This window comes from Coccidioides immitis, assembly GCF_000149335.2.
Source record: "Coccidioides immitis RS genomic scaffold supercont3.5, whole genome shotgun sequence".
NCBI lineage: Eukaryota > Fungi > Ascomycota > Eurotiomycetes > Onygenales > Onygenaceae > Coccidioides > Coccidioides immitis.
The window spans coordinates 2,712,992-2,738,936 of NW_004504307.1; the positions used below are offsets into that span (position 1 = coordinate 2,712,992).

A 25,945-nucleotide genomic window follows, 5' to 3' on the forward strand; every position below is an offset into this window, starting at 1 on the left:
GGCTCCGCTGGCAGACTTGCGACCCAGACCGCGACATCACCCATCACCACGAGGACCACCAACTGGTTGACAACATGGCGGTTGCGATGTGTTGTTGGCTCAAAACATAAATTCAATTTTTTTTTTTTCCTTTCTTGCGGTATACTTCAACAAAATTAACTGATGGTTCCTGAATACCCCAGAAGCATCCCCCCCCTAGTTGCTCTCAACTATGTCAGTTGCTGAAGACCAATCCTATAGTCAACATGGATTGCCAGCAGGAAAAAAGGATCGGCCATGGCTTCTTCCATCAGTAAGTCTGAATTGGCTGGGCTATTTTTGATTTTATATCTACAGCCCTGACTGAAAATGGCTGTGACGTAGAACCGCAAGCTACGGAATCTACAAGGCATCTCTGTTCGCAATCTCTTAGTCACTCCGCCGCCCGCGACGAGATCTCGCGGAAAGACAATTGACGACGATAGCGTCCCAAACACATTACAGACGCCTGCAAAAATCCTCGCGAGCAAGGAAGCCCGGACCGTGCATCATTCGCGATCCGTTACGGATCTAAATCGCGTCGCGTCGTGCAGAGATGTCGGTGACACCAGAGCAGCCAGAGGCGAGGATGGAAAGCAGCACAGGACGCAAGGCCCTACGAATCGACGACGAAGCACATTTCCATGGTCGGGCGCCGACCCTGGGGTAAGGCAGGCACGGCTCGAGGATATTACTGCGAGGAGAATGGCCGATACCTGGTTTTCCTTGCATTGCCCTGACATTGAGCAACCCGTCTATGTGAGCGAAGTTATTGAAAGAGCGATGAATCCTACTTTCAAGAGTTTTGACTTGTCTTCTTCTGGCCCTCTCGTGTCCCGCGCGGACAATGCAGTGGTGAATCTGTGGGCAAAGCCGGCAGACTCGGCTGAGTACTTCCTGCTTTTGGAGTTTAAGGTGCAGTTTAGGGCGCTTCAATATATAGGGAAGACTCTCGAGAGCTTTCGTCACCCGTTGCCGTTGAACTGTGTTATCTTCCATTTTGTCGATGGCCTTTACACTGTTTTGACGGACATTGCTCCGAGCGAGCCGTCCACTTTACCTCGGTCACTGGGCAAGACACGGTCAGAGGGGGGTAGTTCCCCCATTGCCTCCTACGATACTTTGATGCGGCTGGTGAACCTTGACGACTGCCTCCAGGATGCCCTAGCGACACGGGATAAGCTCGAGGTTCAGATTAGTTCGGTGTTAGAGGAGAATAAGGCATACCTGGATATTCTCAATCAAAAGGCCCAAGCTGAAGAAAGACTGGCGTCAATCAAGAAGTCCGTGGCACTGGAAAAGAAGAGATTGCAGCAGTCCTTGAAACAAAAGGAAAGTCTCATTGCAAGCATTAATGCGAGAAAAGCGGCTATGCAGCAGGGCCGTGAGAGCCAGGAGAAAACTTTGTCGTATCTCCAGGAAGCCGAGGCTACAAAGACATCCAGCGAGAAGCTCTTGCAGAAAACCAGAGATGAATCAATCGGGCAAATACGACGTATCTGCGAAGATTTGAGTTCCATTTACCCCATCGAGCCCATTCCCGGGAAAGCTCTCGCTTTTACGATTCTGGGGATTCCATTGCCAAATTCTAATTTTGAGAACATCGACAAGGAATCCGTGGCAGCAGCTCTTGGATTCACGGCGCACTTGGTCTATCTCCTCTCGTTTTATCTTTCCGTCCCACTCCCTTACCCCATCCAGCCGTATTCCTCGAATTCCTTCATCCAAGACCCCATATCCGTTGGTATTACGCAGCGGACATTTCCGCTATATCCTGTGAATGCGCACTATCGATTTGAATACGGGGTGTTTCTACTGAACAAAGACATCGAATGCCTGTTAAGCCGACAGGGCCTTCGAGTGCTGGATATTCGACAGACACTCCCCAACCTCAAATATCTCCTCTACCTCCTGACATCCGCCACAAGCGAGCTCCCCGCAAGAAAGGCTGGTGGAGTGCGTGGGCTTCTCGCCGGAAGAGCGTTGACCCCCGACCCATCACGGCGCCAAAGCACCGAAAGTGTGGCTAGTGGCGATTCCAGTCTTAATCAAAAAAGAGTTTGGCAAGGTGGTGGTGGTGGTCCAGCGATTCTGATTAACGGCGGCGGGATGCCGAAAGCCCGACACGGGGACGATGAGGATCAACGTTCGGTAACGACGATGACGAAGGCTACTGCGAGTGGAATTGGGGGGTAGCGGACGACAAGAGAACCTTGCATTTCGACCGGGTGGAGTTGAGCGATCTGCTTTGACGGGATGATCATAACACTTTTTGTGGTGAACGGTGATCGGATTGGTCTAGGAGTCTTTGGAATATTCTGGCGCAGGCGTGTTGGAAATATCCCAGGCTGGGGCATTTATGGAGTTGCCTTTTCTTTCTTTCTTTTTTTTCTTTTCCATTTTCCTTTTTTTTTGGGGGGGCGGGGGATGAGCAGGTCAGGATTGTTTCGCTTGGGCCTTCTTTTAACGTTCTTTTTTCTTGTATTATCATTTGGAACGAGCGCTTGGGTTGGGCCTGTGAAAGGGGCCCGGGCTGTAAGAGTATGTAGTTTCGCCAGGCACCCGGCTGTTTTACCAACGAATCTGCGATACCCCGGATGCGAGGCGCCGCAGCTCGTCTTTCAGGGTTGAGGGTTGTGACGGCGGCGATCATTCGATCAACGTTCTTCCATACTGCTTCCAGAATCCTTAATATAAGACATTTTTATGTTAATAACGCTGATGAGCAGCAATAATTCCGCAAAGCCTGGCAATATCACTGATCGTGCCTACTTTTTTATTTTTATTTTTATTTTTATTTTTATTTTTATTTTTATTTTTATTTTTATTTTTTTTTTTTTTGGGTGTTGCAACGCGGGACATCCTCATATATCACATATATTCTCGCATTCTCATCCAGCAAAAGCGGCCTTATTTTTGCTCTGGCGCAGCGTGCAATGTGGTCAGCGCGAGGATTTGGGAAAAAGCCCCCCTCAGCCAACGCTTCGTCTAAACCTGTCGTTAGCAGTCGGGTTTTCAGGCAAGATGGAGAAATATGGAGAATCCTCGTTTCTCTGGATTCCTTGCCGGGCTACTAATTACGTGACAAGAATGCGGCAAGGTTGCGAGGGATGGGGGTCGCTGTCCTTTTCCCACTTTCTGACTGGCGTAGAGACGGGTTCGCCTGGCTTGGCTCCAGCATGGGCGAAGGACGGAGAACCCTGTCCTGGTCAATCTTAAACCCAAGTCGACTATGGGCCGCGTCCACAAGGACCTTCTGCGCTGGTGAGAAGCCATGCAGTGCTGGCGCTCAGATGCTTTTTTCTTTTTTGGTTTTTTTTGGTCTTTTTTTCTCGTGATTTTCTCGAGATGCGTTTCGTTTGTTTTGCCCCCTCGCCATGGCGATGATGGTGCAGCGTGGGTTTTAGCTCATCGGAAAAAAAGGTCAAGTGATTCGGGTTTCACGGGCGAAGGCGCCGATGCTGGTGTCTCGAAAGGGACCCCCATCGGGCTGGTGGGATGGCAATAAACGAACAGGTCTGTTGTAACCCAGCGCCTGGGGGCGTGGAGTGATGATATCAACGAGCGGTGATCCATCTTCACACCTGTTGGAGACGAAAGGAAAACAGAAATATATATAAAAAAAAATAAATAAATAAATAAATGAAGAGCTGGCGGAGCGTCCATGGTTTGCCATTGCCGGGTATCTTCTGGACGTTCTCATCGCGTTGCTCACCGACTTGAAGTTTTCGGTTCTTTTTTATTCGCCTCGAGATCGTGAGCAGCGCCTCCTCTCCACTCTTGCTTTTCCCCCTTTTAGTGTGTTGTGCCGCCGACTGGGATGGGAGGTTGATTGGAGCGCAACCAAGATCACATCCTCTTAAAAAAAAAATAAAAAATAAAAAAAAAAAAAGGCAGAAAAATAAAATAAAAATAAAATAAAAATTGCAGGACATAAATGGACGGTTTTAGCGGGCTCCTCTTGCAAGGTAGTAATCAGACGTAACAGCCTACAAATCCTCGAGCCATCGTTAGCAGTTGTCTTGGAGGTCGATCTGGGCTGCCAGCGCTTCTTCGTCGTCGTCGTCTTCATTTATTCTCCTTGATCCTGCTAATAATATATCAAACCGGGACATTGTCTTTTTCGCTTCTGAGATCGGCCTTGCTCCTTCGTCCTTTCGTTCCTCTTTTTCTACACCTCGCTCCTCTGTATGCATGCATGCTTTCTTGTGGCTCCGTGCTCTCCGTTGGGATACTTTGAACTCCCTGTGTGACACCCTGCGGATGGCGATCCAGAGACGCTGAAGCCGCAAAGTTACATCGTCTCCATTTAAAAGACGGTGGAAACTTCAAGACGTACCAAACATCAGCCCACTTTTATACTTAAGCTGGCCCAAACCCGCACTCAGCGGCTTGCATCGGTGCGCGCTCAGAAAACAACCCCCCCTATGTGGCCGCATTCAGGCGACACAAGGGGAGACGGATCTTAGCAGAAACGGCCTCAGAAGAGACACGTTGTTATGGATGGGATCAGAATGGCAGCCCGACCTGCTGCAACTCCAGCTCCTGTAATTATCACCTGCTCCTCCTCCTGCACCCCAAGCCCTCTCCGTTTCCTTTTCCTTTTTCTTTTTCTTTTTCGTTTTTTTTCCCTTTTTCCTTTTTTCCCTTTGTTGGGCCTTTTTACATTCCTTTGTCTTCTTCCCGCTCTAGTTACCGCAAGATCTCTCACAATATATCTGACCCCAGGACCTGACGGCAAACCCTCCCTTCTCCCCGCATCGATCTCCGTCCCCGCCGCCACAACACCGCCGGGGATATCAGGCTTGCGACCCGTGCCGGAAACGTAAAGTCAAATGCGATCTCGGGAGTATGTGGCCCCGTTTATAATCCCCATGCCGTATCCTTTCCAGACACGTTTTCCTCCTGAAGCCCTTCCCCCCCTCCCTCCCTTTCTGCTCCGTTATCAGGTCTGGTCGCTGAGCCGTCTTGTCTGGCCGCTAGGTGTCGACAACCCCCGCCCACCACCATGCGTCCGCTGTCGTCGCGAGAGCAAACGCTGCGAGTTCTCAGCCACCAGGCGCAAGCGCAAGGTGTCGGATGACGATGACAAGTCAAACGTCCTCCGCAGGGACAAGCGCATGATGTCTGCTGATGGCGCCCTGCCACCCGACGACGCGACGAATAATACCAAGGTTAACGGCGTTACATCCCATCTCAGAGGTGCCGTACCACCACCACCCTACGAGCCCGATGTCAGGCCATCTGGTCAGCGCCAGTGGGGTGATTCCCCCTCCGCCCATGCCCATCGAATCTCTCTTCCAAGTAGTCAACCATACCCCGCTCCGACCTCCGTCCCCTCCGATCAATATCACCATCCTCTTCCTCGCTCCTCCAGCTTCTCTGGTCACGTACGCCCTATCCTGACGGGCGTGCTGGACAGCGGGCAGCACGTAATGAACAAGACTGCCGCTGAGCTGCTGTCACCGGCGATCAGCAACACCCATGATGCACTCCACCTGCTCTCTGAAGCCGCTGGGAGGACGGAGGACTTGAACCGGCAACACATGGAGTACGGCTACGGTGTTCGCCATTCTTCCACGTCGACGTTCAACTCGTCTGCCTCTCCGATGAACCAGGCTGGGACCCCCGGCGGCAAGGCTAGCAGGTCAAACTCCAGCACCCAGCAGGGTGCCCCCATGGGATGGTACCAGCAAAACAAAGATTCAAACACTACCGATCCTCTCGTCGAAGGGCATGAGGTTGTTATTCCTAGTCCACCCAGACCGCTCGAGGACGTCGAGTATGCTAATGCTCGACGAGCGTGGTCGCGCCTTCGATTCGTCCGAGCAGGATGGTTCAGTGTGGACGAAGCGATGGCGTACATTGCATAGTGAGTGGTGGCAAGCTTTTATTGGTTTCTCTTAAAACACTGCAGCTTACACTTCTTCTCTCCTTAGCTACTATGAACACCTTGCTCCGCTCAGCCCAATTGTCATCCAGAACTTTAGCTCTCCAGCGACCCATGTAACTCTCCTGACCGAGGAACCGGTCTTGACTGTGACTATGCTTACAATAGCTTCTCGTCATATGAAGCTATCTGGTAATGGCGCTAATTCTAGAGCATATTCTATCCACGAGAAGCTGTGGTCATATCTTCGAGGTATGATTGAACGGCTTATCTGGGGACAAGAGAAGTTTGGCTCAAGTGGCCTGCCATCCGCGAAGCCTCGTCAATTCAATCTATCCACATCCTTCTTTGGTCAACAGTCCAAACTAAATGGCAATCTACGGTCTCTGGGGACCGTGGAGGCGCTCCTCCTTCTCACAGATTGGCATCCGCGTGCTCTACATTTCCCTCCAGGAGATGATGAGAATACCCTGCTTGATACAGATCCCCAACTGCTTACTCAAGTCAGTGGCACTAAGGAAGAAGAAGGTTATTCTGAAAACAAAGACCACGGTAGCAGCTCCGAAGGCCGCCTTGCGTTTTATAAATGGCTGGAACCCGTATGGCGTTCGGACCGCATGTCGTGGATGTTATTGAGTACGGCCCAGGCTCTGGCGTTTGAGCTTGGTGTGTTCGATCAAAAGAATGAGCTCAAGGGCGGCAACGAGTGTTCGGCTGAACATGTGAGAAAACGTCGTGTGCGCCGGTTAATACTTGTTTATGTTTCACAGAGCAGTGGGAGGCTAGGTATTCCGTCAATGTTGCCTCTACCGCAATGGAGCTTGAGCACGGAACCAGTTTGTGCGGATAACTCGAACTCGCGAGAGGCGAAGGAGGAGTTCTCTGTGGACTTGATGCAGGATTGCTGGCTGGACATCTCTAAAATAATGTACAACAGCAACCAGGTGCTCTTCCCGTCGAAGGAGTACACGACGAATTTGATCAAAACAGGTCAGTATCGGGACAGGATAGCCGAATTCATCCCGTCTCTTAGGGAATTCAAGCAGAAGTGTGATCGGTTGCCGAGTAAGTGCTTATCGTCCCTCAACACGCCCTGATGTAGAGACCTGATATTTTCCTTTGATATAGTGTCTCAGGATATGCGTCTCATATTGACAATCGAGTACGAATATACCCGTAAGTTCCCCTTTGCATATGATGCTACCTATCGAGAGGCAAGCTGACATATCGCAGGATTGTATGTGAACTGCTTGGCGCTGCAAGCTGTGGTCGATCGTTGGACGACCATGTCCAACGAGGGTTCTTCCAACATGGGCCAAACCCAGTCCAGCGGGGCAGCTACTGGGCAGAACTCAAATTCAGGAACCGTTCCCTTACGTGTTCTCATGGATCAGTATGAAGTCAACGAGCCGTACATTCAGGAGGTGGTGGATGCCTCTCGAAAGATATTGCAGACAGTGCTGGAAGGCTTGGTTCCTGGGGACCGCTTGAAGCATGCACCCGTCCGAACATTCTTTAGGATACTTTCTGGAATGATCTTTATCTTGAAGGTAAGCTGCGTGATCTCACGTCAATGTCCTTTGGGCTACGTTGACTGTGTTGAATAGACGTTTACGTTGGGTGCAAAAGAAGACGACGTGAGAATATCACTCGAACTTCAAGACCGCACCATCGAATCCTTACGAACCTGTATAGTGGACGATGTCCACCTAAGTGTCACCATAGCAGATCTTCTTCAGCTGCTTACGTCGAACATCCGAACGAGGTTCTTGCGGTTCGCACCTTTTGACCGCGTGGATTGCAGCAGTCGAGAACGCACCCCTCTACCAGCTTCCAGACAGCAGTCCCCGCAAGCCCGCGACAGCCAGAGCGACATCCGCTGGCAGACGAATCCTCTAGGCCAAGGCACAGGAAACTTCCAATTCGACAACTCCAACCACAGCAGCTCCGCGCCATCCACCACCAACGATCCACTCGCCAGCATCCCCGCACAACCGATCAATTCCTCCAACATTAACGTATCCTTTATGCCCCCTCCACCGTCTGTCTACTATAACTACTACGACCACAGCACTTCTCCGAAGATGGAAGTCGACGACCCCACGATAGCTCCGCAGTCGATCAGCACCAGCGGGCCAGGATCGAATTCGAATACCATGTCTGATTGGTTTGCCTTGCCGCTTGACCAGTTCTTCAACAGCTCTACGGCTGGCGTTGACCAGGGACTCGGCGGTACCGGGCCTATGGTCGGCGAGTTCGACATGTTGGAAGTGTTGCTGAAAGACCAGTATACCGATAGCGGCGCCGGTGGTGGCGGTGGTGGAGGAGCAGGAGGGGGCGGCGGCGGTGCTGGCAACAGTGGCTCCGGCGGAGCTGGCGGCTCGAACGGCGCCGGACTATCATCTCAATTTCTTTGATGTGAATGAATGAATGAATGGTTTTATTTTTGTGGGAAACAGTACATAAATTATATATATACATATATACCCTCTTTATGTCTCTCTTTTTGGGTTATTAAAAACGGATCAATGGACGCTAGAAAGGATTGCGAGGGGCAAAGGGTATCTGTGCTGTTTGGAACTGCATTTGCGTATGTTATTTTCACTTTCCCGTGTTTGTCTATCTCCTGGAGTGTGCGGCTTGATCTACTTCGTGGAGAACTACTGAGATTACTGATTAGTATTTAGTATATTGAGCTAAAGTAGAGAGATGTCTAAATATTCATATATGGATATAAAAAAGCTTCATTTAAATAGTCTTATCTTCACACGCAACGGCAGCCATCCAATCCTATGACAACATTGCACTAGTCATTATCCTAAGGTAGTAGCTAGTGCGAGCTGCCATGAACGTCTCGCCAGCATTATCCCCAAGGGAAAACTTGGAAGCTCCGCTTTCACCCCGTCAGCACGGCCTCCAGGAGCCTTCTGTCTTCACCTTCGGCCAAGTTGGGAGGTGCCCACGACCCAACTAACGTAAACCCAGCCCGATCCAACAGAGATTCAAACTGCTTTTTCGTTCGTTCCAGAGCCGAAAAATTTGCCATCATCATAAAATCTATGGACGCCGAAAGCAGTGTCACTCCCGTCTCAGGGAGGACGTTTTCGCTGACGAGGAGTATCGAGTCTGGACCCATCGCGTTTTTGATGTGTTCGAGTATCTTCAGTGCCTGCGTTTCAGGCCAATCGTGAAGTATGTTTGAAAGGTAATAAGCCTTTGCATGTTTGATGGGCTGTGGGGAGAAGAAATCATGCTCCATGGCTCGTATGCCAGCGGGCAACTCGTTCACATCTTTGAGGACAGCAGGGATATCTTGAAGAATCAGTTCTCCTGGCAGGTCTGGATATTGCTCTTTGAAAGCGATGAGGTCGTGTCCTCTTCCACCACCAATGTCGACAAGGAGCGGATCCGAAGTTGACCCCAGCTGCAGTTTTGTTAGGACTGGAAAGTACTCAAACCAATTTGTGCCCTGCGCCGTTCGAGATATGCTCAATACACTGTTGAACGCATGCTGGAGCCGTGGCTTCGTGGCAAGCCAGTCAAAACAATGCAAGTGTGTCTTTCGTGCGAATTGGAAGACACCATCGTAGGCGTCGTCGGGGTTCTTATAGCCTTTCGAAGAAAAATAGGAGGGAAAAGCCGCAACAACCTCGTTCTGCGACGTTCTGAGAAGCATTTCTTAGCGCTACTATAAGGGACCAGGCAGACAATTGACGAACATATGAATAATTCCTTGTGCTAAAGGAGAAGCCGTGACATAGAGCTTCGCGAGTCTCAGCGGTGTATATACCCCTTCCCCCTTTTCACTAAATATACCCATTCCGACTAAGAACCTCATAACGCGCCCTGGGCCGGATCATCAGTCTCATAGTTTATACAATCACTTGGCAATATAGGTTGAAAGGCTGTTAAACTACTTACTAACGAGTAGCGGATCCACACCAGCCAAAAAGGCAAGGTCATCAAGACGTACATCTGCACGGTCGGCGGATAATTTAGCAGAAGCATCGAACAGGCCCATATCCACTGCCAACCTAAGGGCCACTGATTGATGAGGCTGGGTTATAGAAACCCCGTCAGCGCAATAATTCTACCATAATCCTTCCCGCGAGTCAAGCAACGCCGGTCTCATGGCCGAAATTCACGATGAAAGGGGAGGTTAGATAAGACTAACAGCAAATAAAAACTGGAGTGTTGCCTCGCGAGGAGTCTCCAACTTCGATTTGAGGTTCGTGCAGGCGGCGAGGAGAGCTACACGCTCCTCCTCCTTGAGCTCTACGGTGGGCACATTGGAGGCAGCGCTGATGGAATTGATAAGCTCTTGAGTGGCCATCGTCAATGTCTTCGGGTTGTAAACAAAAAACAAAACCTCCATAAAATTGAAAGGAAGCACCACCCATATTTGTAGTTTCAGGCCTGGTGATACCTCGAAATTCGGGGTCGCTAGGCATCACATTTCCCTCCCTGTATCCTGTCCTTTAGCGCCAACACAATCGGAACCGAACGGTGAGAAGTAGGGTAAGAAGTAGCATCGACCCTCCATCGTGGGCTTTCGAACGTATTCTGAGGTGCCGGGTGACAAGGAGTGCGCAACGATATCCCGATATGGAAATGCCAGCATCGCCGATCTCCGAGTTAGTCAGCCCAAAGTCCATTTTGTATATAACAAAACTCATTCAATTACATGGTTTCCGATGTTGGTCAACATAGTATCAAACCATCCTCCATTTCCCGGGTATGCTCTGGCCCTCCGGTGAATCCGCAGGTCCGTCTCAAACTCCAGCATGAGCAATAATATCAGTAGGTAACTAAATGAAAGGATAAAGCTTCCAGGGTATCCTCCCTTGCAACCTCGCAGGGAGAACTGAGAATAACCGCCCAGCCGGCTAAAATCCAACCGAACGGGGAAAAGCAAAAAAAAAAAAAGGGAGACTCCAATCAACGCCACAAAGCCTTCCAGGTTTCCTTTCCGGAAAAGAAACAAGAAATAAAATAGACAAACGTACGTATAAAAATCGAGCAATATACACCTTCATATCTCTTGCGAATCCAAACCCCATATTTCCCAGTGTTTCAGGACTTCCCATCCTACTCGCCGCACTTTCCGTCTCCATAGGACACTCTCGCCTCCGGATGAAGACGTAGTTGGCTCTTGAACGCACTGCATGAGCCTCGACCTCGTATCCTCGGAGAGTTGGGCTCCGAGGTCTTCCAGCAGGCTCGCTGTATCCTGTGGAACTATGGCGTGAGACGATGTGGAGCCCCTTTGGCTATTGTTTAGAGTCGGATAGGACGCTGCGTCCGGTGGGATGACTGGTAGCGCGGGTTGGGAACATGGACGTTGCTTGCGTTTTCCTAGGACGGTATTCGTGGCAGGTGCCGGTGTCGCTTGCGTTTGCTTAGAATTCCAATGGCGTCCTAACTGTGCATTTGGCCCGCATGGTTCTATAGTTGGCGGGAGAGGATTATTGGGCCTGGTATGCGGAGGCTCTGCATTCGCCGCGAGGCTAGATACGGCGCCATTACCCGCATCCGTTGTATTTGACAGAGAAGTCCATTCATACGGACTTACTCCCTCTGTCACCGGGATTGAATAGAATTCGCCCAGTTCCCAGGCTTTCCACCCTAATCCAATAATTTTTAGCGTGCTAAAGATTTCCTTATCGGCTAGTCGAGCTCCCATTGCCTCATTGAAAATCCGGTCATCTAGATCTACAATCTCCGACAGTGATCTTGCATTTAAAGAATCCGCACTCGATCCATTGGCAGTCGGAAACGGGGCGTTGATACCAGTATCCTTTCCCTGCGGCCTTATAGGGCTGGGTGTTGAGTATGCAGGGCCAGTTGGGATGAGCAAACGGATAGCAAGCAGCTTCCGCAAGAATGGTATTAGCAGACCCAGGGTTTCAAAGCTAGATATATCAGTAGCTAGAGCGAGCTGCTCTAAATTGGGACAAGAGCGAACCAAGCGAGCGATTAGAGGGCCGGGGAGAGACCATCGTGAAGAAAGCAGGAGATGACGTAGCCTCGGCCCGTTCACAGTAGCGATAGTGTGGATATATGCATCACGAAGAGAAATGCTGGCTGCGAGATTGGTTGGTTGAACGGGCAGTGGCGCTGCCTGGGATACCGAGGAGATACCGTTTGCAGTAGCGGAGTTGGGATCTGTGGTCGAAGGGGGACTCATAGAAGCCGAGGATTGCGCTGAGCCGGCAGGTCGCGGGCTATTAACGGAATCGGAGGCGTCCAGAATCGGTGTCACGAAATATAATCTCTCCAAATTCTCCAGACTAGCCAGGAACTCACAACCTTTTCTTTCTATGCGATCATGACGCAGACTCCTAATGCCAGGGCACTTCGGCGGGGGCCAACTACTCTCCACGAATGTCATTCCGGCCAGAGACGGATCATACACACCGGGGCTATTCAACGTGGTGACATCTTCAAGCATATCGGGATCTAAGGCGGTCTCAAAGTCATCGGTATGCAATGCGTAGAAATTCTGGAGCGCTATTTTCCTGAGGCGCAGAGGCGACTTCGCCGCGATGCATTTGCGAAAGTAGTCGTGCAGGGTCACACTAGGCTCTTGAGCCTCTCTCATTCGTGGTGACCAATGCATTTTGAGCTCTCGCAGCTTCCTGCTGTGTAACAACAACGTCGATATGTCGTCCGGATAGCAGAGAGGATCTATGTCAGTGATTTTGAGCGAACGAAGCTGAGGCATGCCAGGGATAACGGTAGTGGGACGAGGATGGCGACTCGATGGAAATCGAACAGTTAAAGAGGTCAGTCTAGGTAATTGCGAAAGGCCAATATATGCCGTCTCCAGCATTTTCGTATTGAGTTCCCAACTAGAAATGAGCCAAGGGTCAGCAACCGAAAAAGAAGAAGAAGAAGGAAAAGGAATTTTCAAACGATCGCGCCCGAAGAGCAAGTAAAGGAACAACGAGAGAATCCAACATCCCCCCATACCTGAACTTTTCCAATCCAGTCATCTTATCTATCGCCGCTCGAACCGCGATATTCAGCATCATCGAGGAATCGGTGACTCTCCCCACTCTCGCGTGCTCATCCAGTCCATCCTCCCTCCACTCTCCCCGCATTGTCAGAGAGCGAACCAGCGACGCGACATTCCTCGTGACAATCGCATTCAGCCCCATCGAAAAAGGGCTGGCGCTGCCACATCCCTCTGGCAGATCATCGCGATAGCGAATCTTATCGTACGAGGTCAAAGTGATGTTTTTATACAGTTGCGGCAGGGTCATATAATTCAAGACGCGACACGTCCGACACAGCCGAGAAAGGTCGCCAACATCATCAAGCTATAGAAACTCAGATAACAAGCGCGTTAGCAATGCTGCCAGTAGGAATTTTGAAGGGGCGGAACTCCAATGGGGTATATGTGTTCTCGGCTCACATATGACAGGATCAAAGCTACAAGGTTGAGCGGGAGGGCCATCAAGGACCGCGGCTGCGGAGGAGTGTCAGCACGGACACCCGCGTTGAACATGTTTGCGTTGACGGTAGCCATTTGCCATGGATAATTTCAAGGGCACGGCTACGAAACATCTAGCTATGTGCTTTCCTGGTTTTGCAGGACTAGGGGGGCGGGTGATAGAGGAGGAGAAAAGTTGCGCGAACGGTGTTGATGTGATTTAGTGGATCCTGTATCACGAAGTCGTCCAAGCTCGGGGCTGCATGAATAAGCTCCCACCGTACGACATGCAACAATGGGGTCAGCAGAAGTCACACAATATTGGCCTACTCTACACTCTGTAGAGATGTCTAGAATATATAGAAAATTTTTCATTCATGATCCTTACTTCACCAGCTGTTATTTCACTGCATAACTACCTCGGCGGGAGTAATTTCAAGACGGAAAGTCTGTTGAAAATCCAGGCACATATTTCTGCATCCACCTAAACGCCTCGCTAACTATGGAATTTTCATACGGGGTAAAAAAAAAAAAAAAAAAAAAAGGACCATAAACCTAGTCAGGAGTTGAGCTCAGGTCACGCCATTGGTTCCCCCAGAATCATCCCAGAAACGCGAAGGATGAACGGGAGGATTTTGCTGCGCCGCTGGGGATTGTCCCCGCCCATTGTCGAGGCCCGACGACGGTGGTACGGAATTAATGAGCGTCCTGTCCGATGACGAGCGGGACCTCTGTGCCCCTGACGTATTTTCAACAATTTCTTCCTCTTCACTCAAGGCGGACTCGAATTCTGGCACGGCGATATCACGTCCACTCCCGGTACTTTCTTGATTATGCTCGGTCTGAGATGGTAAGGGGGTCGGGTGTATTGATCTCTGGTCATTTTGAGAATAATCTTGTCCAGGAGAGCGAGTACTCGGTCGACTTCGAACGTACTCTTCAAATGCAGACGAATCCCATGCTTTGGCTACTCTCGGCCTCGCGGGTATCACAACTACGGGGAGGGGTGTATCGGAGTCTCCACGATCGTGGTCATTGTTCCTTGATTCTTGTGCTCCTGAGTGGTGCGTTGTGCTATGAGGAACGGCACACTCCCGTCGCGATCGGGCTGGAATGACCGTGATGGGTAAAACTGACTCTCTTCGCTGAGGTTCGCTAGTTTCGCTTTCCCGGTCGTGGTGTAAAAAGGATCGAAACGTGCTAAGATGTGTTTTTAGGGTGGAACGAGCCTGTGTTTTGTCCCTGTGCTCGGGCAGTGTAGGATGGCGCATATTGCCTTCTTCCGCTTGAGCACTCGCAACTTCTTGTGGAGGAGAGCCTCGACGACGCCCAAAAGGGTTGAGCATATGAAGCCAGCTGATTCCTTGTCTCAGATGAGGGGCAGGGACGGGGACAGAATAGGTACTTCTATGATCCATCTCCCTGGTCTGAGGCGGTTCAAATCCTTTCTCGGCGTCCCCATTCAGTGCCACATCAGATGTCGACGGCGATAGACTCCCGACTGAATGATGTCGTACACGGTAAACAGTACTAGCCGTGTCTGCACGACTCAGGGTTGTTGCTGCTTGAGGAGGGGCAGTTGGATGATCGTCCTGAGATGAATCTGCAGCGTGCTGCGGTCTTGCTCTGTGCTGGCGACCTTTTCGCCGAGGTCCAGTCCGGAATCTAGCCCGATTCCTCAAAGGTCTACCGATTATGCTAGCCCAACGACCGCCGCCACCTGCTTTCCCATCACTGTTCCCGTCGGAGGCATCTTGCGATGTATCAACTTCTTCAGAGGGGGTGACCTCGAGCATTTCATCCCCATCAAATATCTCTCTCCCCAAAATCCCGTCCTTTCTCTCTTCTCTCTCCAGGGCTTCAATCCGTTCCACCCACTCCCATACTACCACACTGGCCGCTGCGGCTCCAACCCACCTAATATATTCACCCCAACCAGCAACATTCGGTTTCGAGACGTCCAAAATAAAAAAGACAACGGGTATCAACACTGCGACTAAAGACAATAACGCCACCAAACAAATATTCCGCATATTGACGTGAAAGAAGGCGAATCGGTGTTTAGAAATCGAATAAAAGATGACCCAAGCGGCATAGAGCAAACTAAGCGATAATTCAAAGAGATAATTCAAAGCGGGTATGGCATCGACGATATGCCTTGGTCGAACGGTCACGCCCGTCGATTGGCCGACAGTATTGTTGAGGATGCTGAAAATCGTATCAAGCACAATCATTGCGAAACCAACCCACTTGATTATGACTTTCTCCTTATGTCGCGGGAACAGTCGGATCAACGTCTGGACCTGGGCCAGCCAGAGAAAAGTGCTCGAAATGACGCGGATAACACGAATTTCCACACCATTCACAACTTCGTTTGTCAACGCCATTGAATCCATATAGCCTAGTTCGTACTGTTCCTTGGCCACAGCGAACGAATCTGCAGTTGCGATGCTGAGTGAAATGACAACCGTCAAGGCAGCAACCTTTTGCAACCATGGGCGTCCACCAACCCCGATGACAGAGGAGCTGCCATAAGAGCCGCTGATCATGCCATGGCGACTGAGAAAAGCACCACCACGACCCCCTATAAAGAATGTTCGAGGCGTTATAAACAGCATAATAAGTAAGAGGTAGCTGATGACCGTCGCCGCTGCAACAGCGTACATCTGGGGGAACGTAGAGGCATAAAACGGTTCATGAGAATTAAGTATTGTCGAGGGATCAAGAGGTTTGGGATGTTCATGGCCTGTGCACGCGGGTTCGAAGATGGCATTTTGAGTCAACGTCAGGGCATATGTGGCATTTAAGATGATGGTGCCTGCAGCGAAAAAAAGAAAAGCCAAATAAGGGCAACAGTTAGCATGCTCAGTAGAATGGAAAGGCGGGGATAACCACCAGGAGACGGCGTATATCTATCTGCGCTAAGGAAAAGTAGTATTGACGCATACCTCCTTTGCCCAAAGCGACGGGGGAGCACCTTTTCGTCCTATTCATGTGTCTGTGGAAATCAAATACCCTGGACGGCATATCCATGACGTCGAGTAATCGGAGAAACCTAGGGTATGCGGTCTGGATGCCATTCAGCTCAGAGGGACGAGAACGCGATAGACAAGCGGTACACGCGCGACAAATGGCCGAGCAGATCAGATCCAATCTTAAAGCGGGGAGAAGCCCCATAAAATTGATCAATCAATCATCAGACCCACAAGTGAATCTTTTCTCTCTCTCTTTTTTTTTTTTTTCCTTTTTTCCCTTTTTCTTTTTTTTTTGCCCCCCTTTTTGCAAAGAAGGCGAACACGAACGACGGCTATGTCACGAAAAGTCTTCTCTGAGTGTGCCAGTCCCAGGAGTTCCGACTTTCACTTCACCACAACATGTGTATCCCGCAAACGATCGGGCCGGAGAGGCAATGCGCGCGCGCAAGCGACGGGCAGCGCGATATATCGTAGACGAAGAGCGTAGAGTCCGAACCAGAAGGCAAAGAGCGTCAGACGAGCGATCGGCCGTGCGTCCGTGGCACAGCAAAACGAAGAACTATACAACCGAGACGCAACGTCGGGAGGCCTGTACTCTCTGCAGAAGTTAGTTCGTCACGGCCGCAGCAAGCAGCAAACCTAACCCGTACTTCCGAGGATAAGAAGTCTTCCTCACGTAAATGGATCAGGTCATCAGGGAACGCTTGCAGTGCTGCTTTCTCGGCACGAGGACGGAGAGAACTCGCAGTCGCACGCTGACCCTCTGCCGGCGCAGGCGAGACGAGCACAACCCTTTCGACGAGGCGGGCACGACCAGCAGAGACAGCGGGCGATCCCCATTGGCCAGCGCCGCCTCTTACATAATTGGGCCTTTCTTTCCGCCAAGAAAAAGCCAAGTTCGGTAAGGTTGGTCACGTGATTATATTTGTGTGTGTTTGCTTAGTCATCAGTGGATTAGGCTCGGAATAAGCTTTGATGCCAATATGCCAAGACCGAATGCTGCGGGTCGGTCTTGGCATTGCTTCCCACCGATTTTGACGTATTTCCGGGGCGATGTACGTGAGTACGTGAGAACGAGAGTACGAGTGTGGGAACGGACATCAGGTTGAATCTGCTTGAATTATGGTGTTCATACCCTAGCCTTAACTCGATGGTGTAATACTAGCCTGCACTCGCTCTCTACACATCCAAGGAATCCAGTTATAGTCCAGTGAAGAAAATAACAAGCGAAAAAGGGAGCGAATACAAAAAAGGCACGCAGGAATGCTCGAGAATCCAAGGAAATGCGTAAAACAAGAACAGAGACTCCATACGATGTCAGGATTGTGGGCTGGCCGAAACTCAAATACCTGTTCCCCGGCGGGGGCTGAGGAACAACTTGAAGAACATTTTTGCAAGCTGTAGCATGAGAAGTCTAGGCACCATTCACGGAGTGTGCCTCTCCAGCCGCTTCAACGTGTTCTTCCGACCCCACCAGGCGAGGTCCTCCGCAGATAAACAGTTCAAATCGAATTCGAATCGAATCACTTTGAAGTGCTCCCTTCCAGCCACTTTCATCCGGACCTGTGGTCTCATTTGTTCGGGGGACTCGTAACACGAAAACGGACCGAGGACAAACCCCCCACAAAAAAAAAAAAAAAAAAAAAAAATGAAAAGGAAAGAGAGAACCACGGAAACAAATCGCTACAACAATCATGCGTATAGTACATTCAAGCGCCGTTTCGACCGGGGGTATATCATTCGAATCATAAGTATCTATTAAATGAGAGCGTTCGTATGCTTGTGTGACGATCACCAAAACACGGAAGATGTTCACTATGGTTAACCTCACCGGAAGGTTTGTTTCATCGGGGCGGAGGACTGAATATCATTTGACCGGGGGTCGTATAGGCGGGAACCGTGCTCCCAGGCACACCGCCAGTAAGCCGTGCGGCCTCTTCCCGATATTTGATTTCTCGCTCGTCTTGGATAAGTGTGCAGCATGTACAGCAGGATGCTCTCACGCAGTCGGTTGCTATATCGCTGGAGATACCATATGCTCGTCGAACACGAATATGTTGAATGGTTGCTAAAAGCCCTACAGTGCTCGGAAGAGAGGTCAGCAAGGGGGCTTGATGCATCTCTTATGGAAATATGAAAGCGAGCATGCCCATAACGTACATTGACATCCACAGAGCAATCCCATCGCAGTACACTGAGCATTGCAAGTCTCGTAACCCAATAAATTCGTGGGATCCTTCTGGTCGGATTTCCTCGACAATCGATACTGTGTCCTGCCGTATAGAATGCATGGGCAAAACAGACCCGTGCAGCAGACTCCTATGTCTCTGCAGTCACATAAAGCATAGCTCCATGTTCCCCCTCTGACCTCCTGTCTCGGATGTAGGACTTGACCTGGGGCATGATTCAAATCGCGTGCTGTGGTCCTTGTCCCCAGCTGTGATCCAGCGGCCGATATCGAGCTGGGCTTAGGGGTAAGCGCTGGATCCGGTGGAGCTAGTGGATTGCTATCTGGAGCAACACTGTACTCCTTCTGCGGGGGTCGTTGTTGTTGCATATCCGGCTGAAGCATTTGCTTGGGCGGAATGGGGCCGGGAGACGCAGGTGAAGGGCTGTAGTATTGAAGCCGTTGCGGTTGCTCTGGTTGCTGCGTTTGCCGTGTAGGGGACGTGGGAGAATCTGCGTAAGGAGCAAATCGCGCAGGATGTTCTGATAAAGGAGGTGGAGTGGGATTCATTTGAGGTTGGATGTACGGGACCGTATGAGCCGTCGTTTGCGGCGGTGGACTTATCGCGCCGGTCACCGTATATGAGAACGCATAGGGGTTCTGAGGCCCTGGCGACGATACCCTGTCGCTTTGGATCGGAGGGCCAACGGCATTGTCCGGTTTTTCTGGGTTGCGAGGCGGGAAGGTCGGCGCTTGGTACTCTGCTGGGGTGTTAAGATAGGAATAACGTCGCCCTTGTCGCTCGTTCACCGGTTGAAGGTGTAAATTCGACATTGTCGAAAAGCTGCGAGTGCGAACACCATATAGGCAGCTGGCCCGGTTTCTCTTCGCTTTCTATCGTGAGCTAAAATGTCAAGCTCCCTGCAATAAGTCAGCTTTGAATTTTCCCTTCTTGTCGCTGTTGAGTTGGAAGTCAATGAATAGTTCTCTCTCCCGAGAAGTAAAAAAAGAATCGAAGAAAGGGACAACCGTCAGCCAATTCAAAGCAAATCGCAATAATACTTACCGCGTCTACTTCGTATCACCCCCCAGGCAGATCGTTTTTATGCGACTGCTCCACTTGGATGCGACGAATAGAAAGCCTGCATCGCCATGCAGCAAGGGTTTCTTCCAATTGGCGCTGACCCAAGGAAGGCTATGCACCCATTTCTCCCTGGTCTTCGGGGCTTGAAACCAACCCTACGCAGGAGATTCGCCTAAAAATAACAGCAGAGCCGGCGTCATCCCTGCTTGGAATGCTCCGTATGGTGGAAGGGATGATAGAAGCACACAAGAGTGTCAAAGAGTTGGTAAATCTCGCTCTAAAACTTGGTGCCCAGATTCTTTTTCTTTGGGCAGAAAGATCTCGACGGAATCGATCGAGAGAGAGCCGGTGGAGACGATCAGGGTGACGTCTCGACGCTCGAGCCCGTGGTTGGGCAGGACGATCTCGGCGGCCATGCAACCCAGAGGAAGTCTGACCACCAGGTCTGTGAAACGACCAGAAAATGAGTTGTCCACAATCACATTGTGCACACTCACGATCCTCAAACCACTGGTCCATCGCGCTGGTTCAATAGCCATCCCGGCAACTCAGTCGCGGCTCGGGATCTGTTAACCTGCATGTTCCGCCTCCTTCTTACCGTTTCGTGGAATCATCAGCATGACTCGGGCTGGTGTGATTTTCCGCAGGTGTCACAAGCAGGGCAGTGCTTCCAAGAGCAAAAGGTCGAATACATAGCCAGCCAGTAGTGCACCGGCCATCAGTTAGTTCAGTGTGTTTAACTAGCTCCTCACTTTCACTTCAACTTCAACAGCATGTTTTTAAGAGCGTGGTCCAAATAACTACGCTTTAGATTCACAAGAAGAACTAAGCGACCAACTATCACTCAAGGATATTTCGACAACCTTCTTGTCTCAAATCGATCCTGCGAAGCATGTGCAATTGTATGTCACGTACCGGAATGTCATTCCACAAAATGCACGGGTGCTAGTGTGACTGAGCCTGCATAGGCAGCTCGGCGGCTAACTGCAGCCTGAACTGTCGCAGCAAGCTGCAAAAAGTGAAGTGGCGACGAGATATCTTCGGGGTAAGTGTCAAGGCCCAGCAAGAGCTGCAGGTGAGGGCTCTCTTCGTCTTGCGGGCGAAAGGTAAAAGGTTCCTCTGGCCTTGCAGCTACACGCTTTCCCGTCCTACACAGCCTCCCGGATTCTGGAGGCACTCTAGATACAGGTAAAGGAGAGTTTCTATTTTGATGGAAAGAAGGAAAATTCCAAGCACCATGGGAGCTGGTGATTGTAATGCAGCACATGAATCTTAGGAAGATAATGCTAGGATGCCTGACATGGGCGGCGGGAGTCTTTGATTTCAGAGAGGGGGAAGGAAGATGTTCGAGAGGAATGGCAGTGGTTATAGCCATGGCAGCCAAGTTAGTTAGTATCGATCAATATTTACATCGTGCGGGGGGGTATAGCAGGATGGGGCCGTGGCCCGTAGCACAAAGACTCGTCCGGCACCTTTTGCAGTAGTCCGGCAAAGAGCTTTGCTTCTGCCGATCTACCTCCATCATAAGGAAACCCCAACGCTCAAACCCATGGCCTTCCAATAGAACCTAACATCACTATTTAAAAGCCCAACGTAGGAGATAGAAGGAATAGGTTCATAGCTCATTTGTATTCAACAGAACAGCCAACCATTTTGATTTTAGGAAATATCCTTTCCCCCGATATATCCTGAATACCCAAGACATGTACTCCGTATATCTAGGAGCTATTAACAAGTAGTCTCAGTAGCTGAGAACACTCCTTATTGACCCATTCCAGATATTGCTTCCACGCATGATGTTCGCTTGACGTCTCCGCCCCAGGAAATGCTTTCTGAAGCTCACGCGTAATCCGTAACACACCCAACGAGGCTTCCTGGGCCTTTTCTAATTCCTGCTTCACAGCTGACTCCTTGAGTTTGGTGGACAAGATTACTCGGAACGGATCGCATAGCGAATCAAGACGACCTTCGGTATCCTTAGGAGCGAGGACGATCAACTTTGATATCATCAGATTGCAAAGGGTGCGGATATCCTGTTCGTCCCGGATTCCGGCCAAGATACGATCGTATATCTCGGCAATGTTGAGGATGGAAAATGCCATTTCCACACAAGTATAAAGCGTTTCGTAGGCGCTCTGTGAAATTTTTGTCAGTTAGCAAGAATTGAATATTCACCAGCGTAGCAAAGGTCGCAAATACCTTTCGGAGTTCCAATCCATCGTCTACTTTGTGTTTAAATGGGCCCATCTGGACTTCCCGTACCAATTCAGGTTTAAGGTGCGTGTCAACCATCACTGCTGGAAGTAACTGGCTGAGATGGGGGATAATGATGTCGGGTTTATTATGGATAGCCGAATTGACGGTGGTCAATGCAAGTCGATGATTGCCCAGATCGGTGTCACTGAGCATCCTGACCAGAATCAGGATGATGAGAGGCCGTAGAACATCATTGTAGGCGCTGGTAGAGTCAGCAAGCGTGTAGCGGAATGCTGATATTACCGTGCCTCTCGTGGCAGCATTTTCATGAGTGAGATATTCCTAAAGCAAATGTTAGCTCACCCTATTATTATTTTAACGGCAGACAGGTCGCTTACCTGGAGAAGGGGTATATAACGCGTGGGATCAATCAGAGCAAGCCGCCCGAGGCATTCTGCGCCCACGACATGGTTATCTTCGTCATCGGAGGCGGCAAGCAAAATTTCCCAGAGTCTTGTGGCAAATGGCGAGACATCTGCACGAACACTCTCAGGGTGCTGCAGTATTTCCCTCAATGAATGCAGTAATAGATACTTCGACGAATTCTTCTTTTCCAGTTCTGCGAGAATGACTGGCAAAAATGTTTCGATATTACTTGCACCCACGCTACCAAGCGCGACGGCTGCAGAAAATCGGACCTTATCCGATTTGGACTGAAAGTTAGAAATAAATAGATCGGGTGTCAGGGACGAGTCCAATCCTAAGAGAAGGCCAATCTCTCCTAAGACCGCAAGAGCGAGACATTTTCTTTGGACATCTTCCTGTGTTTGAAGTTCTTTTAGGAAATCCTGCGCCCTAACGCCTATCTGCGATCCTCCGTACACAACCAGGCTTCCAATTGCTCTTCCCACAATTGAAGGGTCCCCGTTGACACCAACGTTTTGTAATAAGGCTTTCATGAATGTAGCCCCGGCACCTTGCTCTCCGATGATCCGGACAAGGTGCAGGTATACTTTCAATGCCACTCCAGTCGGGGATCCCTGAATAACGGAACAAAGGGCTTTGATCATGTTTTCATCCACCAGTTGGTCCGCATGGCCAGGAATGATCTTCGATAGTATGACCAGGGCGGGAGTAAGGAGGTGAAGATCACTAGCTGTGAGCAGCGGGAGGAAACTGCTCGCGAGATCCTGAACTGTTTTTGGATTATAATGTTGGCGGCAATGCGGGTTTATAGTCAGACTTTTAAGAGCTCCAATGGAAGCATCTCTTAGGGCACGGTCAGCTTTCCGCAATTGCGTGGCAAGTTCTGATGCTACTTCAGCCAACCATCCTGGACTAAGATCCGCATCACTGGATGCAAGCATGGCAACATCATTGATAGCACGAGCAGCTGCAACTCTTGTTGTCTCATTTCTCAAGCGATCAGAGAGGATCGAGAGGCCCCTCGCTCTCTGCGCAGGCGAAATGAACTTGGCTCCTTGTGAACCAGAGGTTCGTGCGAGGAGGACACCAAGAACGTGAATTGCACGCTGGCGCACCTCCAGATCAACACTATTATCTGTTATCTTCTCAGTAGCCACATCATACAGTTTCTCTAGCTGCAAGCCAAGATCTTGATTATCCGGTGAGACGCGGGGAGGTGTCATGGCTTTAACAATCTCTTCGATGGTACCGAGAGCTTCGCCTGCAACCTTGTAGTTTCTTTCATTGACGGCCGCCATGACACCTGGTACCAATGCAATCAAGAAAGGCGGCAAGGCATTAGACATATGTGTTTCTGCAATCGCCGCAATCAGACTAAGAGTATCGATTTGCAGATTCCCGGCAGTGACAGATGTTGTGCCGGCAGACAGGGAAACACCTCCAGTGAAAGCTGAGCTTTTCAATGCATCGGCGATGGGATCCTCTATCCGCTGAAGGAAATCAGCAAGGCCGCCATAACGTGCAAGAGCTAAGGACTTTAGTAAGTTGATAGCAGCTTGTTTCAACGGTATGGACGCCCGCCTCCATAATTTCACCAGACCCTGAACAATCCCTGGCGTTAACTTCACAACTTCACCGATAGGTCCCGTTTGCGGAGTCGAAGGAGCAATCGGAGGCCTATCCATAGCCGAGGAAACATGAGTCTCAGGTTCATAGTCTAATATACTCGCATCGCTATCCTGTCGCCTCCTTTTGCGGGAATTGCGAGCGTGGGACTCGGATGTCATGGGAGCAGCGCCCATGCTCGCAGATATTTCGCTAGCTTTCTTAATGAGACCGGTCAAAGTCGAAACCACTTCTAATTTGACACTTTCTTCTCTTTCCTTGTTAAATCTTGCAAGAAGGGCCGGCGCTATTTGCTGATATACGGTGTCGTCGTCTATCGGTCGTGTTGCACTTCGACCCTGGGTTGAAATGACACTAAACAGCAATTTGGCGGAACAACGTCGAACTTTCCAACTCAAATCGTCAATATCGCTGTAGCCCTCTTCTTCTTCGAAATCCTCGTAGGCATCATTATCTTCGTCCGGCTCTTCGGTAGCGCCATCATCACTCCCTTCATCCTGAGTTCCACCCATTTCCTCGTCCTCAAACTCCGCGACGTTGGGGTCATATTTGAGATATCTCAGGGCAGCGGCGATCGAATCCAGCAGATAAGGCTGCATGTCATGGGTGCAAAAAGTAACCAGTGTGTCAAGCGCTACCAATGCTGTCTCACGTAGCTCGTCCTCCTTGGGATCGTGCTCCCCGGAATCCGACTGGTCTTCTTCCATCTCGTCAAGTTCTTGCTCACTGACGGCCGAGAGCACAAACGGGGCCAGCGTTTTCAAATATGGACCAAACCTGGAAGGAGTTGACCTTCCGAGCGTAGCAACGGTCGCAATGAGATGGCGCCGGCTGTTGATCGTACCATGGGGAGAGCGAAAGCCTTCAATGAGCATGGAAACGAGATGGCTGAGCTGATCATCAGAAAAGTAACCGGCGAGAACTGAAATCGCAGAAAACGCTCTCTTTGTGGCCACTGTTCCCGCGCTTTCGTCTTCTATTATTCGAAGCACGGTCTCTTGCAGCTCTCCCAACTGCGATTCCGCCAGCAATGGGCCATATGAATTCACCATCTCGACCAGAACGTCGATCGCATCGCTGTTATAACCTTTTCCGGTGCGATTTACTATCATGGACTCCACACCTTTGGAACCCACCAAACGGGGGATGAGGATTGTGGATATCACGGCGTAGCATATTTGAACCTCAGAAGAGACTGCCGCGCCGACTGTTGGACGAGGTAGGGCAGTTAAGATGCTTCTGAGAGCTGTGTTTGGAACGGACGTATCAATTGATACCGACTCCGTCAAACGGCACAGATGCTGTAGCAGGTAACTAAGGACTTGATCCGAAACGCGACGAGCGAGGGGAGAGAAGCTAGGAGAACAGAGTAAGAGTCAGAACTCACAGCGAAATCCTGTGACCGTTATGTTCGGTAAGGTTACCCACCATTTCAGGGCTTGGTTCTGCACCTCCCCGTGCTGGTCTTCCAGTGCTTTGAGAAGCCCCTCGGCGATTCTTCCAAGCAGACGCGGGTCTTGCGGAAGGAATGATGAATTTTGGTTCTCGAGGATTCCATGAAGGTCGTTCAAGGACATGTATCGAAGGTCTGGATCTGGATCTGTGAACTTCTGGAGCAGCAAGCTCAGGTTGTGTGCCACCGCTTTCCTTTCCATATTGGACAACGGTGAAGAGGAATAGAATGGTGAATGAGGGGTAATCAAGCACGTAGGAAATCTGTGAGTGCCACAGAGACTGTCGCTCTAGTGACAGAGGGCATTCATGGATCTCTCCCTCTTTAGGGTGTTAGGATCAAAAGGATCGGAGAAAACAAAAAGTGAGACGTTGTTTGCCTGCTGTGAGCTAAGTAAACAAAGGTGGGATGCCTACCAACCAGTTATGACATCGTGCCTTTTCTCCAAGTCAGTCTAGATAGCACTGCGTCAGATTGTGCAGCTGGCCAACTCCACGCAGCGCTGCAACACAGGACCTTACCACAAGATATTCTGAGCTGCAAGACTCTTCCCATCTGCATTCCCAAGTCCTCGCAGAGTGATCACCGTCCACTCCTCTCCAACCGCCGTCCCCGGTCGATTGTCATCCCGGGAACAGCGCCCAACGATGTAGTCACGTGATAGCATACCCCAAG

The 25,945-nt window shown here is 50.3% G+C and overlaps 9 protein-coding genes across 9 annotated transcripts; 4 read left to right on the plus strand and 5 right to left on the minus strand.

Annotated features, from left to right (window-relative positions):
• Positions 1–211: 211 nt before the first annotated feature.
• CIMG_09375 (UV radiation resistance protein) lies at positions 212–2,603 on the plus strand (the record flags this gene model as incomplete). The annotated part of the gene is made up of 2 exons (XM_001239753.2): positions 212–292; positions 364–2,603. 2 exons carry the CDS (start codon positions 212–214, stop codon positions 2,212–2,214), a joined length of 1,932 nt encoding a protein of 643 aa, XP_001239754.2. The 3' UTR covers positions 2,215–2,603.
• Positions 2,604–4,042: 1,439 nt separating this feature from the next.
• On the plus strand, positions 4,043–9,511 carry CIMG_09377 (C6 transcription factor). The gene is made up of 7 exons (XM_001239755.2): positions 4,043–4,565; positions 4,747–4,867; positions 5,002–5,890; positions 5,958–6,973; positions 7,037–7,084; positions 7,142–7,458; positions 7,516–9,511. Exons 1-7 carry the CDS (start codon positions 4,518–4,520, stop codon positions 8,323–8,325), a joined length of 3,249 nt encoding a protein of 1,082 aa, XP_001239756.2. The 5' UTR covers positions 4,043–4,517; the 3' UTR covers positions 8,326–9,511.
• Positions 7,522–10,525, minus strand: CIMG_09378 (methyltransferase). The gene is made up of 4 exons (XM_001239756.2): positions 10,083–10,525; positions 9,830–9,965; positions 9,628–9,754; positions 7,522–9,573 (listed from the first exon to the last, which is right to left on the minus strand). Exons 1-4 carry the CDS (start codon positions 10,239–10,241, stop codon positions 8,805–8,807), a joined length of 1,191 nt encoding a protein of 396 aa, XP_001239757.1. The 5' UTR covers positions 10,242–10,525; the 3' UTR covers positions 7,522–8,804.
• Positions 10,526–10,940: 415 nt separating this feature from the next.
• On the minus strand, positions 10,941–13,439 carry CIMG_09379 (uncharacterized protein; the record flags this gene model as incomplete). The annotated part of the gene is made up of 3 exons (XM_001239757.2): positions 10,941–12,759; positions 12,881–13,230; positions 13,326–13,439. The coding sequence occupies 3 exons, from the start codon at positions 13,437–13,439 to the stop codon at positions 10,941–10,943; spliced, it is 2,283 nt and encodes a 760-aa protein (XP_001239758.2).
• A 476-nt stretch (positions 13,440–13,915) lies between these two features.
• CIMG_09380 (pH-response regulator protein palH/RIM21) lies at positions 13,916–16,116 on the minus strand (the record flags this gene model as incomplete). Its single annotated transcript, XM_001239758.2, has 2 exons — positions 13,916–15,927; positions 16,008–16,116. 2 exons carry the CDS (start codon positions 16,114–16,116, stop codon positions 13,916–13,918), a joined length of 2,121 nt encoding a protein of 706 aa, XP_001239759.2.
• Positions 16,117–16,260: 144 nt separating this feature from the next.
• Positions 16,261–17,055, plus strand: CIMG_13607 (uncharacterized protein). Its single transcript, XM_004444843.1, has one exon. The coding sequence runs from the start codon at positions 16,336–16,338 to the stop codon at positions 16,927–16,929; it is 594 nt and encodes a 197-aa protein (XP_004444900.1). The 5' UTR covers positions 16,261–16,335; the 3' UTR covers positions 16,930–17,055.
• A 363-nt stretch (positions 17,056–17,418) lies between these two features.
• Positions 17,419–19,487, minus strand: CIMG_09381 (uncharacterized protein). Its single transcript, XM_001239759.2, has 2 exons — positions 18,479–19,487; positions 17,419–18,395 (listed from the first exon to the last, which is right to left on the minus strand). Exons 1-2 carry the CDS (start codon positions 19,317–19,319, stop codon positions 18,163–18,165), a joined length of 1,074 nt encoding a protein of 357 aa, XP_001239760.1. The 5' UTR covers positions 19,320–19,487; the 3' UTR covers positions 17,419–18,162.
• Positions 19,488–19,780: 293 nt separating this feature from the next.
• Positions 19,781–20,780, plus strand: CIMG_13608 (uncharacterized protein; the record flags this gene model as incomplete). The annotated part of the gene is made up of 6 exons (XM_004444844.1): positions 19,781–19,834; positions 19,884–20,012; positions 20,187–20,272; positions 20,381–20,471; positions 20,560–20,614; positions 20,752–20,780. The coding sequence occupies 6 exons, from the start codon at positions 19,781–19,783 to the stop codon at positions 20,778–20,780; spliced, it is 444 nt and encodes a 147-aa protein (XP_004444901.1).
• A 136-nt stretch (positions 20,781–20,916) lies between these two features.
• On the minus strand, positions 20,917–25,820 carry CIMG_09383 (Cullin binding protein CanA). The gene is made up of 4 exons (XM_001239761.2): positions 25,246–25,820; positions 22,164–25,173; positions 21,769–22,107; positions 20,917–21,704 (listed from the first exon to the last, which is right to left on the minus strand). The coding sequence occupies exons 1-4, from the start codon at positions 25,470–25,472 to the stop codon at positions 21,288–21,290; spliced, it is 3,993 nt and encodes a 1,330-aa protein (XP_001239762.1). The 5' UTR covers positions 25,473–25,820; the 3' UTR covers positions 20,917–21,287.
• Between the last annotated feature and the right edge of the window lie 125 nt (positions 25,821–25,945).